The 14,599-nt window shown below is 39.2% G+C and overlaps 4 protein-coding genes across 4 annotated transcripts; 3 read left to right on the top strand and 1 right to left on the bottom strand.

The window, feature by feature from the left end:
- The first annotated feature begins 8 nt into the window (after positions 1 to 8).
- Positions 9 to 2,459, top strand: LOC126794470 (protein DGS1, mitochondrial). Its single transcript, XM_050521200.1, has 2 exons — positions 9 to 405; positions 757 to 2,459. The coding sequence occupies exons 1-2, from the start codon at positions 64 to 66 to the stop codon at positions 2,203 to 2,205; spliced, it is 1,791 nt and encodes a 596-aa protein (XP_050377157.1). The 5' UTR covers positions 9 to 63; the 3' UTR covers positions 2,206 to 2,459.
- A 1,105-nt stretch (positions 2,460 to 3,564) lies between these two features.
- LOC126795344 (uncharacterized) lies at positions 3,565 to 5,191 on the bottom strand. The gene is made up of 5 exons (XM_050522195.1): positions 5,132 to 5,191; positions 4,911 to 5,064; positions 4,727 to 4,820; positions 4,422 to 4,624; positions 3,565 to 3,734 (listed from the first exon to the last, which is right to left on the bottom strand). Exons 1-5 carry the CDS (start codon positions 5,189 to 5,191, stop codon positions 3,565 to 3,567), a joined length of 681 nt encoding a protein of 226 aa, XP_050378152.1.
- Positions 5,192 to 5,770: 579 nt separating this feature from the next.
- Positions 5,771 to 12,825, top strand: LOC126795343 (ribonuclease J). The gene is made up of 17 exons (XM_050522193.1): positions 5,771 to 5,814; positions 6,274 to 6,581; positions 6,687 to 6,909; positions 7,028 to 7,151; positions 7,333 to 7,389; positions 7,640 to 7,831; positions 7,905 to 7,982; positions 8,253 to 8,435; positions 8,528 to 8,674; positions 8,775 to 8,867; positions 9,381 to 9,506; positions 9,944 to 10,057; positions 10,622 to 10,717; positions 10,798 to 10,895; positions 11,002 to 11,435; positions 11,795 to 12,225; positions 12,307 to 12,825. Exons 1-17 carry the CDS (start codon positions 5,771 to 5,773, stop codon positions 12,400 to 12,402), a joined length of 2,844 nt encoding a protein of 947 aa, XP_050378150.1. The 3' UTR covers positions 12,403 to 12,825.
- Positions 12,826 to 13,822: 997 nt separating this feature from the next.
- On the top strand, positions 13,823 to 14,502 carry LOC126794373 (putative calcium-binding protein CML19). Its single transcript, XM_050521073.1, has one exon. It carries the CDS (start codon positions 13,911 to 13,913, stop codon positions 14,331 to 14,333), a length of 423 nt encoding a protein of 140 aa, XP_050377030.1. The 5' UTR covers positions 13,823 to 13,910; the 3' UTR covers positions 14,334 to 14,502.
- The last annotated feature ends 97 nt before the right edge of the window (positions 14,503 to 14,599 follow it).

Below are 14,599 nucleotides of genomic sequence, written 5' to 3'. Positions count from 1 at the left end.
CTCTCTCTCTCTCTCTCTCTCTCCTTCGTTTTTCGATCACTGGAAAACTAATCTCTGCCTGCAATGGAGGTCGGTCCAGCTTCACCGACTGAGGCAAACGAAACCAAAGACCTCAAAGCCCTAATCTCCTTCTACTCCAACTACCTCTGGAGCCGAGTCCTTGATTTCTTCCCCTCTTCCGATTACAACTTCCTCTACAGGATTCGAGCTCGCGCCGCCGCGTCACGGCGGAGGAACCGTGCGTGTCTGCCGCTCCCTCTGCCTGCGAATATACTCGAGTCTTGCCGGACGGCGAGCCCGGAGGCGTCTAGAGTTTTGGATGTTCTTCATGACATTCTGCAGAACACCTTCTCCAATTTGCACAATGTCCAGAAGAACCTGCAGTTTTGGGAATCTAGGGCTGAGGTCAGCAAATTCTTGCTTCGGTTTCTGTTATTAAGCATTTAATTTTACAAAATTAATAGTTTCATATCTCATTATAGCAATGATTTACGGTTAAGATTGAGATCAATCACATTGCATTCTAGAAACAATGAAAAACTACAGAAAAAATTATAGAGAAGATTAGAGACTAAAATGTTAATGAAGATTAGAGATGTATCTATGTTCAGGTAGAAAACTATCAGATACTAGCTGGACTAAATTATCATAGTTTACGATGTAGCTTTTTATTATTCCCTAATTACATGTGCATAACATGATACACGCGTAGGCAGACAGTAACAAAGACACGTTTGACATTTTTGTGAATTTCAGGGATCAAAAGCTCAGAAAGTTAAGTTTATGGTACTTGAGAGAGGTCCTCAGGCTTTTGTTGATGGTACAATTCAGCTATTAAGTGGATATGATGGTGAGAGTTCGTCTGTACAGAATATGTACCTGTCTGCATCGGCTCACATTTCTGAGAGGATAGCGGTATTGACTAGCTTAAGATCTTCTCTTGCCACTTTTTTGGCCCAGTTTTACATGGATATTGAAAAGTATGGAGAAGAGTTGGTGGATGATCCAGAGAATTCGTTGCGCTCCTTGTTAGGTAGAATTAATGACTTGTTCTTCAAATTAGAGGCGTCTATTGGCCATCTCCATGCAATGCGCCCGAGTAATTCGTCTGTTGAGGGAAGCTATTCACTTCCGCTCGTTTTTGAGAAATTGCCTGAGATAAATCAAGATGGGTCCCAGTGGACAGACCCTGAAATTAGGGATTCAATCAATTTGATATCTCAAAATTTGGAGAAACTGGAATCTCACATAACTGTTATGGTTGACAAACATCGGAAACCAAGGAGAGTAACTCAGTATTGGATTCGTTATACATGTGGTGCAGTTGGCCTCTCAGTTTGTACGGTGTGGCTCATAAAACATAGTCGTTTGTCAGGAAGTCATGACATAGATAATTGGATTCGGGATGCTAAGGATTCAACTGTCAGCTTCTGGCGTGATCATGTTGAGCAACCGCTGCGGTCTATTAGAGATGAGCTTTTTGAGACATTCAGGCAACGACACAGAGGAATGATGGAGCTTGAAGAAGTGAAACTAACCTCTAATTCTTTGCACAGAATGTTGCTGGCTTTCAGTGAGCAGACAAAAGGTCAAAAGTTCCCAGAGAATGCATCTGATCAGGAAATGCTTGAAATAGTTATGGCTAGGTATGAAAAGGAACTTGAACATCCTATTCATAACCTAGTCAATGGTGAGCTGGCTCGTGCTTTGCTGATCCAGGTTCAGAAGCTAAAACTCGATACTGAAACTGCCATGCTCGAACTGAACCAAATTCTGAGGGCAAATGAGATAAACTTTGCAATCCTAGCTGCATTACCAGCATTCTTTCTCTCCCTCATTCTGCTTATGCTAGTGCGTGCATGGTTCAAACAGGATACTAGAGCAGAAGGAAGGGGACGAGTTGCTCGCCTTCAGAGGAGGTTACTTGTTGTGGAAGTTGAGAAGAGGATAATGCAGTATCAAACTTTTATCGATCAAGGGATGGAGAAGGAATCGCTAGACATGTTCGGATTGTTGTTGTATAGTCTGGATCGCCTATATTATGCTGTCAAGGGGCACGCAAAATCAACTGGGGAATGGCAGTGGTTGTCTCAGGATATAATGGACCTGGCAAAGCCCAGCCTTCAAACTGCAAACAAACTCAGAGTGACCTCGCGGATGGAACGGGTTTATGATTGTTTACTTCCTGCATTGCAGCGCCAGTAGGAATGTCATCTGTTTTCCCCTGTTCACTTTTTCTCTCTGAATGTCGCATCTAAATCTTCCAAATGATTAAAATATGAGTTTCATATTTTCTCTTTTGTTAAATGGTTTCACTGGTGGAAGTACAATTGTGCAACCAATGTAAGGATCGTCCGTGCGATGAAGCTTAAACGATTTAGCCATGTACTCACAAGATTCTACCTCAGAAATACTTGGTTCATATGTATTCTATAATGATTAATATCCTTGGCTATGGGGACAAACCTAATCTTGCTGGTGATATTTTCTTGGTAGATTTAAAATTTCTTTGGTTTTCTCTATTTTACATGTATATACAAACAATGCTTGATTCCAAGCTTTGCACCCTGACGCCGCAAGCCAAACTATCCTCATCTACAAGCAGTAGTTTGGAGACTTAAAATCCATTTGGAATAATGCTAGGTGGTCCATTGTAACTGCCTGCGAAATTCGTCTTTCTACGACAGAATTTGACTCCAGCAATTGGAAATGGAGTGTGTCTGCCTCTGTTGACCGTGATTGTGGGAGAAGTGATTAACACTTTTGGACAAATTAACTATAGATACCAAAAACATGGTTCGTCTTGTTTCCCAGGTAAGATCAATCGTTGTTATTATTTTTCACTATTTAATACGTATTTATTACATGTCTAATAGTATTTTTTGCTCGCTAAACATATACCATTTATGCAAGAGAAAGGTGTATGCATGACTGTCTGTAATTTGCTGAAACTTGTATGTGTTCAACTGGAGATTGAGCGAATGTATGTATAATCAATTCAGTCACGTCTCCATAGGCCCTCGTCTCTTTCTTCTCTGTCTGTAAGCACATATCAAATTGCTCAGAATCTCTGTAGATCGAGATAGAAATACGTACATTGACGTGTGGGGTGCAAAATTACAAACATCAAGTTCTTGTAAGCCACAGAAATGGTGAGCAGAGAGGGATGTATGATGTAAGGTTTATCAACAAAGAACATGCTTCTTCATTCATTCATAGTTCAAACGGTACATATAAACAGAAGCGCGAGAACATAATGCAGCAAATCTTAACTTAATCTTCAGCTTTATGAAGCAGACAGACAGACAGACACGCATCTCTGTTCCCAGACATAATCTATTGTTTTGCAAACTTCAACTTCTTAGATCACAAAACACTAGGTTCGGAAACAACTGTTATGCTTGCTTATATCTGGGAGAGAGAATTAATAATTTCAGGACTTAATAACAATGGTTTCATCACTACTTATAAATAGGGACTTTATTGACTGTAGGACATGCTTTTGTCATTTCATGATTTATATAGAATAAAAGAGAATTCTGATTACTTCACTTGAAACGATTTTCAAAATCTAAGGAGATGGTTAATCGTCTCAATCATGCATATCAGGACAAAAATCTTACCACTGATATCTTCATATGCAAAACTTGAGAGCAATGAAGTTTTTATGTTATCAATATCCTTCAGCAATTTCTCGTTCTCCTGATTTATGTTCTGTATCTCAGTCTGCAAAGCTGCAATTCCATCAATTTGCCAGAAATGACTGGTTTGTAAAGATGATTCATCAATATATAGATGGTTATACATAATCTCTCATCTGAATTGTACTGCGCTGAACACCGGCATAACTTGGCATAGCTTCACATAATTGCTTACGTATTATAAGTAAGCTCTTTCATGAAAATTTGCGATCTTGATTTCTTGACTATAATTTGACAACATAATTAATAAAGATGATATTATGCAAAGGAAAAACTTTATATGAGTTTCAATTGATTTTATTCAAAGAAGAGATTTCTATCTTTGAACTCTTTCCACTAGATAACTGCCATATTTTCCTGACCTTTTGATATCTTAATCGAAGGCAAGGCAGCAGACATGATGATAATAAACAAGTAGTTGATCCAACCTAAAGGTCCAAAACAAAAAGAAAGCAAAGAGAATCTTCAAAGCTAGGAGTGAATTTAATGCAGCAATGCCTTGATTAGTGAATCAGATACAGACTTGACCTCAGTAAAGACCTAAGACCAATTTAGTTCTGTGAGAAATTAACTCAAACCTGGAATCACTACAGTTATCTACGCATTTAATCAAGCATTTAATACAAATAATTGACAGAAGACATGTTAACAGTTGACATGGTAAATAGTATACATAAAAAAGAAACTGCATATCTTTGAATGTGCAAAGATAAAACTCACCAGAGTTGCCACTATTAAGATCTTCAAGAATCCCCTCAATAAATGCCATCATCGAGTTCTTCAAAGCTTTGTTCTTCTCATCCAACATAAGCATCTCATTTTGAAGGCACTCTCTCTCAGACAGCTGAGCCCTCAGTCGTACACTGCCACAACCCTTATCAATGTCCTTCTGGAACTCTATGCACAATGCCATAAACCTTTCCCTACACCAAAACCAGCTACCTTCACCAGCTATAGACATCCGTATCGAAGCGAAACTAACACAATTTTACAGAAATCATTGAAATGATTGAATCACTACACACCGATTTTCATGGATTCTCTTAACTGTCTCATCCTGCTCTAACCTCATGATATCCAATTCTCTCCCCAAATTATCTATCGAGCTTCTTAAATCCTCTAATCATAGTAAAAGAAAATTCTGAATTAGGCAAAATTCAAGTATGTAACAACAAAAATAGGGGAAATTATGAGGTGTGAGTATCTAACTGGTGACGAAGACGAGTCCGATGAGCTCAAACTGCGACACGTAGAGCGTCTTGGTGAGATCAGATTCTTTCGCGTTCTCGAACTCGGAGCATTTCACAATCTCCGACTCGATCTCCCGCATTATCTGAATGTTGGCCTCAAGTTCTTCGTTCACCTGAAGCAAATCAATCGAAAATTGAGCTTCAATCACTGCGATTTGGATCAGAAAAATAAGCTCTTACCTGATCGAGCATGGCCGTCAGGGATGAGATTTGGCACAGTATCGCTCCCGAATCCTCCATTTCCCCCCATCTCTCTCTCTCTCTGTGTTTTTCAATTTTCGCGCTTTTATTAATGTAATGTAACAGGGTGTTCGTTTTGATCCATATAGGGGTACAATCGTCTTTTCAATTATTTTACAGAACGGATCAGCTCGTATTCGGCCATCTACGGCGCGTTTCCTAGCATATCTTGGTACAAATATACTATTCGCTCAAATTCACTTCGAATACACGTCGAGTAGACTCCTCCGGTGAACCTTGACTACCGGAGATGCTTGCGAAAAGACTCTTGTACCCCTGAGTTTTATAGGTTAGTAAATAGCGCCCGGCCGAGCCAGAACGCAGCGTTTTAATTATGCCCAACCCTACTGTAAGGCCCTAAACGCAGCATTTTTGTTAAACCCTCCCTCACTTCTTCTTCCTATTGTTTGGCCGCAGCGGCATCATTCTAAATGAGAGCGGCTGCCTGTGTAGCATGAAATAGGTAAAACCTCCCTCCTCTCTTCTCTACTCAGCTGTGCTGCTTCTCTCCTTTTTAATATTAACCATATTGCCCTCGCCCAGTGGTTCTCTCTCTCTCTCTCTTTGCAAAGTTTCGCCATGGGAGGTTCGCGGAACCAAGTGAACAAGGCTCACAAGACGCGGTTCTCGTCCAAGTCGTCTCAGAATCTGCCCAAAACTTCAGGTTCCGTCCCTATATAATACCTATATATATTCAGCCTTCTCCTTCTTCCTCTTTTTTTTTGATACTCTCCATAGCGATTCAAGTTGTGATTGCGAGTGTTGTTGTGGTGGTAATTCAGATAAGGGCAGGATCGGAAAAATCAAACCAAGTCTTTCATCACACGAGCCTCTCGGCTAAATCTCGAGTCGAGACACTTGAAACCTTTCATTTCCTAACAAGACCGGGAAAGAGAATTATGGACGACCCAAGGACCACACGAGGCCCAAATAAAAACGGCCCAAAGTGGAAAACAGTGTTAAAAGCGTGGGAAGGAAAACTGGGTTTGAGGCGTCGGCACGTGCCAGGGTTTATCACTTCAAGCCAAAAACGATAAGGAAAGATATTTCTCAACTCGAGTGAACTGAGAAGACACGTAAAGCGCGAAAAAAAAATCTCCCCCTCTTTCTTCTTCTTCTTCTTCTTCTCTGTCTCTCCATTTCCCGCTCCTCCAGAGATTTTCATTCCGGCCCCCGTGTTTTGAAGCCTCTCAAGTAGTTGGGAGAGGTGATGCAAATAGGGGTTTAGGAGGTTTATCTCTGTACCACTCAATATACTCGCCTCATTTACCTGCTCAAATGGCCTCCCTCGCTGCTCTTTCCCCCTCCGCCCTCCTCTCCCGCCCCTCCTTCTCCCCACACCGCACCCTTTCCTGCTCCCTCGGCTCTTCCGCTCCTCCTTCCACCACCGGTACCAACCCAAACCACATATCCTTCTTTTCTTTGTTTTTCTTTATTTACTTTTCCAAAGTGGATAAGTTGAACTGCTCGGTTGTTTTTTGTGGGTTTTGATTAGGGGCGCGTGGGCCTGGTTATAAAAGGTCTGGCAGAGTGGAGGGGCCGCGGAAGAGCATGGAGGATTCTGTGCAGAGGAAGATGGAGCAGTTTTATGAGGGCAGGGATGGCCCGCCTATTCGTGTCTTGCCGATTGGTGGGCTGGGAGAGATTGGGATGAATTGCATGCTTGTTGGGAATTATGATCGATATATACTCATTGATGCCGGAATTATGTTTCCCGAGTATGTTTCTTGGTCGTTGGTTGTTAATTTGCTTGTACTTGTGGAACATGGAAGTGATATCCTTGTCTTGTGTTTTATGTCGTGATGGCTATGTAACATGTGTGGTTTGTGATTTCAGCTTTGATGAACTTGGAGTCCAAAAGATAATACCGGATACCACATTTATCAGGAAATGGAAGCATAAAATTGAGGCCATTGTTATTACTCATGGCCATGAAGATCACATTGGTGCGTTGCCTTGGGTAAAGTCTCCTTCTCATTCTATTTAGCTATCCTGGCAGTCCAGGAAGAGCTAAAGAAATTATCTTTGAAGCATAAATTGTGTCATATTTATAGTTTTGTGCAACTAAAACTTGTTTTGGAAATTATTGTCCTGGGTTTCCTTTCATCATTTTAGTTGATGCATGCTTCTGCTGTAAACAGGTGATTCCAGCTTTAGATCCCAGTACGCCTATATTTGCATCCTCCTTCACCATGGAGGTACTTGAGTGATATTAATTTGAGTAGGTTTCAGGAGCTTCCTATGTCTCAGATTTTCTTTTATTGAATAGCGGTCATTAATGTTGACCTCTCATAGAATGTCAATACTTGCCTATCAGCTATAATATTTATTTGTCACTCATGTATCTATAGTTTATACTATCTGTCTCTACGAGTCTTCTCTGGTGGAGATCCCTGTCCTCTCGAATTAACAAATTCCTTATTGTACTAAAATTTGTTACGTTTACAGCTCATTAGAAAACGTCTGAAGGAAAATGGGATTTTTGTTCCATCTAGACTCAAAATGTTTAAAACTAAAAGGAGATTTATGGCGGGGCCATTTGAAATTGAACCTGTCCGAGTGACACATTCTATTCCTGACTGTTGTGGATTGGTTCTTCGCTGTGCTGATGGAACAATTCTCCATACCGGGGACTGGAAGGTAACATCTCCTTTCAGAGTATGTTTTCTTTTATATATAAGTCTCAAGCTGAATAACAAATTGTGATAACCAGATCGATGAGTCACCACTGGATGGTCAAGGTTTCGATCGTGAAGGTCTGGAAGAACTTTCAAAAGAAGGAGTAACATTGGTATGCACCTGGTGTATAAATCAGAATACAGTCACCATTATATCTGCTGTTGATAATTCAATTATATAAAAGGTTAAAAGCCATGTTTGCGTTAATTTTGTCTGAGGAATATTGTTTAAATCCTGAGGATATTTTTTTCAACAAAGGGGAAGTTACTGCTTGGGTTCTCCCATGTATACTGAGTAATTAAGATTCATGTGAACTAGGCATGAAGTTAGACTATTATGCGTAACAAGAATTTAGTCATCAATTGATTGACATTATTTTCAGATGATGAGCGACTCTACAAATGTTCTCTCGCCTGGAAGGACAACAAGTGAATCCTCTGTGGCAGATGCACTGTTGAGGCATATTTCAGCAGCTCAAGGGAGGGTTATTACTACCCAGTTTGCTTCAAACATACATCGACTTGGAAGTGTGAAAGCTGCTGCTGATGCTACTGGTAGAAAGTTGGTAGGTTCTTCTGAACGCGTCCAACATAATGTGTTAATACTTCTTTCCATTTATATGCCTTGATGTGTCTGATTAATTTTTATGTTTTGTAGGTATTTGTTGGTATGTCTTTAAGGACATATCTTGATGCAGCTTGGAGGGATGGGAAGGCACCAATTGATCCATCAACCCTGGTGAAAGTGGAAGATATTGATTCCTATGCTCCAAAGGATCTGCTAATTGTCACTACTGGCTCTCAAGTAAGTTTATTCATATAGCTTCCACTGACTTCTTCATTCCATAAACTGAGTTTTTGCCTGACCTTTTGCTTGCAAATGACTATATATGCTGTCGTGTCAGGCAGAACCACGTGCAGCTCTAAATCTTGCATCGTTTGGAAGTAGTCACTCTGTCAAACTGACCAAGGAAGATATCATTTTATATTCTGCTAAGGTAGTAATTCTACTTATAAGCATTGTTTCCGAATCCAATTTTACTACAATGCATACTTTTATGAGCTTTCTTCTTTAGCATAACTAGATACATTTATAGTATACTACACCTCATCTTCTCTTTGGGTTACTGATCTATACACTTTAACATACTGTATAACTGTGATTAATCTCCCCGATATTTTGTTTGAGTCTAATTATCAATTAAAATATGAGTGAAAGAAGCAATATGGAAATTCATACCTACATTCAATGTTTTTATAAGTCAGTAGAAAAAGATGAAACTGCCAAAATTGGAAGCTGGAGGGAGAACATAAGCTTATTTCCTTTGTGTATCTTTCCATTGTTTCTGGTTTGTATTCTGAACCAACTAGCTTGCAATTAAGTTTATCTGGGCAAAAGATTGCTTCTTCCAGCATTCGGAGTCTGAAATTGTACTTCAATAAACTGTGCTGCTACAAGCTGTGACTGTATATATCTGTTAAAGCCACTCTGACTTTGATTTACCTTATAGGTGATTCCGGGTAATGAATCTCGGGTAATGAAAATGTTAAACCGCATATCTGATATGGGCTCAACAATAGTGATGGGTAAGAACGAGGGGCTGCACACTTCTGGTCATGGTTACCGCGGGGAGCTGGTAAGTTCGAACCATCTCAAGATTTGAATTTTGAAGTTCTAATTTCTCAGATAATTTGGTCGAAGTTCATATCTTCTCAATGGTGATGGTAAAAATAATAATGACATTAGTATGTTTTCTTATAAAATAACTATTAAATTGTTTTTTCTTGAAAAATGAAAAATGAAAAAGGAAAGAAGGAAGTAATGATGTGAGGGATCTGTTCTTCTTTTTGGAAGAATATTAGAAAGTGTTGCTTCCCTCGTCTTGTTTTTAAGCTTGGCAAGATTATGTGATGCAGAAGGTGAGCTGCATGTATCCCATTCTGGGATCTAGTGATTCTCTAGCACCTTAAATTTGTTAAATGATGTATATATAAGTAAATGCTCTTTGGAGATGTTTTCTTCATGTGCAATTTTCAATTGGTTGCCGAACTAATGTAAATCTGTCTTTTAAAGGAGGAAGTGCTTAGAATAGTGAAGCCGCAACACTTTTTGCCCATACATGGAGAACTCTTATTTCTCAAAGAGCATGAATTGCTCGGGAGATCAACTGGCATCCATCACACCACTGTGAGTCAACATGTTCCCTGCTATTATTGACGTTTATGATAATTGATCATTATGTATATCTAATAAAATAGAGTTTTGTTTGTTTTACTGATTCTTTTTTGTCTTTAAAACGAATTTGCATGCTATTTGGAGCAATAAACGGACTTTTGTCATTTCAAAATACATAAATAGGCTTTTGTTTTGTAAGTGCAGGAACTTAAAACTATAGATATTCTACAAATACAGAATGTCATAGAAGTTTTGTTTTTTCCTTTTTTTTTCTTTTTTTTTACCTCAGCCAGCCTTGTAAAACTGTAACGGGGACTTGTTACTAGAAAAACAAAACAAGCAACTTAAACTGGCCTGCTTTCTTTTCCTTTTCATGGTGCAAACTTACTCTTCATTATTCTTGAAAAAGTTAAGGAAATGTGTGTTGCATGATGCCAATTCAGATCTTATCTTGTCACTGTTGCCTTGCATGTGAGATACATGATAGTAGGGTTGATGCTGGGTACTCAGCTTTTATTGTCCGAGTAAGAAAAGATTCAGGCAAGTGAAATAATAATAACAAATTTCATGTATCAGGTGATAAAGAATGGGGAAATGCTTGGGGTTTCTCATTTGAGAAACAGAAGGGTACTTTCAAATGGTTTCACCATGCTTGGAAAGGAGAATCTGCAGGTTGGTGATGCTTAAATTTTGATATCTGTGTCTCGAGATCTTATTAAGCGAGTTATGATAAACTCTTGCAAATGGTACAGTTGAAATATAGCGATGGTGATAAAGCATTTGGTACGTCAAGTGAGCTTTGTGTTGATGAGAGACTAAAGATTGCCTTAGATGGCATAATAGTGGTCAGGTAAGCTTTAGATTCTTGTGCCAACAAACCAATTGTTCTTATTCTATCTAATAGCGTCCTGTAGTTCCTTTTGTTTGTATATTTAATTTAATTTAATTTGTATCAGCATGGAAATTTTACGCCCCCAAAATGTAAATGGTCTGGCTGAAAGTAGCATAAAAGGAAAGATAAGAATTACTACCCGATGTCTGTGGATTGACAAAGGAAAGCTATATGATGCACTCTATAAAGCTGCCCATGCTGCACTGTCAAGCTGCCCCATTAATTGTCCTCTACCTCACATGGAAAGAACAGTGTCTGAGGTATTGAGGAAATTGGTAAGGAAATACAGTGGTAAAAGACCAGAAGTTATTGCTATTGCCATGGAAAACCCCACAGCAGTTCTTGCTGATGAGGTCAGTACAAGACTATCCGGAAAGTCCCATGTTGGTTATGAGAGGTCAGCGTTGCGAAAAGTAAATGATGGCAATTCAAATAAGAGTCCGTCAACTAAGGCACAAGCAGATGAAGCCAAGGACAATACAGAGAAAGATATTGAAGGTATGTATATATATATATATATCTCTCTCTCATGTGATATGCATGCATTTAGTTATTATGGGTCAAAAAATGTTAGTTGTAGTAAACTCAGTGTTGTTATCTGAAATGATCTTTCCTTTTGTTTTTAGATATTGCTTCATCTAATTCAAAATAAATAAAAATTGCTTCATCTATTTTTTGTCAGTGAATTTCATTTTTATATTTCATAGATTGTTGAATTTTTCCAATTTGATATATACTAGGTGTATAATATTACATGTCCGTCACAAACATGTGAAACTCATGTATTTGTGTTCTTTACTAGACTAGTAATTCTCAGCATTGATGTCTGGTATTCTCTGTTATCTTATTACGCGCAGATGATGGTGTTGAAGTCAAAACACCACTGCCTGTGGAACTTTCTACAAGTTCAAGTTTCAATCCCGAAAATCTTTCTTCTGATACAGAGGAGCCAGATGATTTCTGGAATTCAATGGTAAAGTTATCAGCTGGTAGCAAGGTGGCAGATAATAAAAATGATATGGTTCTGCAAGACGAAAATCTAAAGAAAGATATTCCTGAGAGCACTGAAACAACAACTCCTTCAAAGCCCGTGAAACGGAACAAATGGAAGCCAGAGGAGGTTAAAAAGTTTATTGAAATGCGTGGGAAACTGCATAGCAGATTTCAAGTTGTGAAGGGGAGAATGGCGCTCTGGGAAGAAATATCTAGAAACTTGTCGGCTGAGGGGATCAATCGAAGCCCTGGGCAATGCAAATCTTTGTGGGCATCTTTGGTTCAGAAATACGAGGTTTGTTTATCTACGACCTTTAATACTTGTTTGTTCTGGTTTATCGTCTCTGCTAATTAAAGACGTCTGCTCTGGGAACAGGAAAGCAAGAGTGGAAAGAGGAGCCGAAAGAGTTGGCCATACTATGGGGAAATGGATGGAGCTTTGTCAGATCCAGAGGCAATGGCAACAAAGTGATTGGGGGAGACAGACACCATGAACAAGGGTCCTCAGAATTGATATTTTCTCTCAAATACCTCGAGCTTTAACCAAATGGCAACTTGTCCACAACTTTGATTGTTCAAATGTCTTTCAATGTAAAGACAGTTATCACCTTCCAAATCAAAGTAGTGAGAAAGCTGGGAATGGGTTATATATTGTGCCCACACAGCCTTGATGCATATCAGCATATCAGTTCAATGAGATAGATAATCAAGGAGGGTAAGGCCGTAAGGGGATGGGGATTTTCTATGATGAGGGGAGATCAAAATTGTTTGTCCTGCATTGTTCCCAATCATACATTATTCTTGTATTGACACTGAAAGTAGAATTCTACTGTTCTGTGACAAACTAACAGTTTGACATACTATGCTCTACGATACGGTGGTCAGGCTTCATGGTATATTTAATTTTTCATCTTGCGCTAACAAATCAGTTGAGCCGAACGTAATTCTACATACCTATTGAAAAACACCAATTTTTTTTCATTCCCAGATACATCATCTATTTTCATCATAGCTTGTTACTCGTAGGGTAATTTCTGAAACATATTCCAAATTACTGAACTCGGAAGCTCAAAGGTCAGAGCTTCAGACGAATGTTTCAAAACTTTTAATCAATTTAACAGTTTTTTGTTGTTGTTATAGCTTAGAGAGAATTATGAAGGGAAAGAGATTTGAATCATGATAAAGTTCAAAATGTGTTTTTAAATTAGTATTTCATAGTGGAAAATTTTCAGAGAAATTACCAAGAACTTGAAATTCTGGGTAAAATTCGGGTGTGCTATTGTTTCACAATATTTTGTGAAAAACATGATTTTGAAACATTTCTTCTTTGTTCTTTCCTCACTTAACCTAGTTTTGTGGTCTAGTATTGTCGAGCATGCTAGAGGTGGCCTAAAAACACCAAATATAACCTTCTAGGAGCGTGTGGTCAGAATTACGAGTATGTTGTAGAAACCGTCACAATTATAATGTACATCTTCTAAGAAATTGCTTTGCAAACATAAACTATGTAACGTACTCGTGTGGTTAACGTGTCAATAGCTATGAACAATAAAAATCAAAATAATGGATACTGGCTCATGTGGTCAGAATTACGAATATATTGACGATCGGGAACAGCCAACACTAATATTCCTTCTAGACCGTTGAACTTGTTCTCTTCTTCGTTTTGGTGCTCCCCCTCTCTATTTTCCTCGTGACATTGACAGCACCAAATGACCTCACAGCCACGCTGCTCCTCATGACCTCTCCCCCCCCCCCCCCCCCCCCCTTAATTTTTACGTGTTTTTTCGAAATCTCACAGCAGCTTCTTCTTGTGCTCATTGAACACGCAGCAAAGTTCATTCCCAGACTTCCAGTTGTGTATATAAGGCTCTGCATGTTTCATTCCAGATACACCTGAGTTGAGTTTTGGTACTTGTTCATAGCTAGGTAGAACATAACTACATATACTGCTATTTATCATATAGTGCCATTGCATAAATGCAGAGTAACAGAGGATTCGAGCGTGTGCTCAGTTACTTTGATGAGGATGGAGATGGGAAGATTTCGCCATCGGAGCTGAGAAACCGGCTAGGTATGATGGGAGGAGAGCTGCTGCCAAAAGAGGCGGAAGTTGCGGTGGGGTTTTTGGACTCGGATGGGGATGGCTTGCTGGGTTTGGATGATCTTGTTGAGTTGATGGAAGGGGGAGAAGAGGAAGAGAAAATGAAGGGTTTAAGAGAGGCTTTTGAAGTGTATGACGTGGAGGGATGCGGGTTTATAACACCCAAGAGCTTGAAGAGAATGCTTAACAAGTTGGGTGAGTCCAAGTCTATAGAGGAATGCAAGGTGATGATCAATCAGTTTGATTTGAATGGGGATGGCCTCATCAGCTTTGAAGAGTTCGTAGTAATGATGCAATGAAACAAAGACTCACGGTGGCTCTGTGTACATATATATATATATATTGATCCGATTCATTTATTCTTATTCTTTATGGATTGATGTTCTAACTGAGCTGTGCTCATGATGTAATGATTCTGCTCTTTTGTATTGGTATAACTTCTGCATACTAGAATTCATTTTTATTGAACTGCCGAATCTAAGAAGTATGAATGTTAATTGGCTCGCCTTCTTTTCGTGCTCTCTCTTGCTAACCCTAGCCGCCTTCTCTGTGAGTGGCTGTGGTT

Source organism: Argentina anserina, chromosome 5, assembly GCF_933775445.1.
Source record: "Argentina anserina chromosome 5, drPotAnse1.1, whole genome shotgun sequence".
NCBI lineage: Eukaryota > Viridiplantae > Streptophyta > Magnoliopsida > Rosales > Rosaceae > Argentina > Argentina anserina.
The sequence above is the reverse complement of the archived record's forward strand: the minus strand, read 5'-3'. Positions and strand labels throughout refer to the sequence as shown.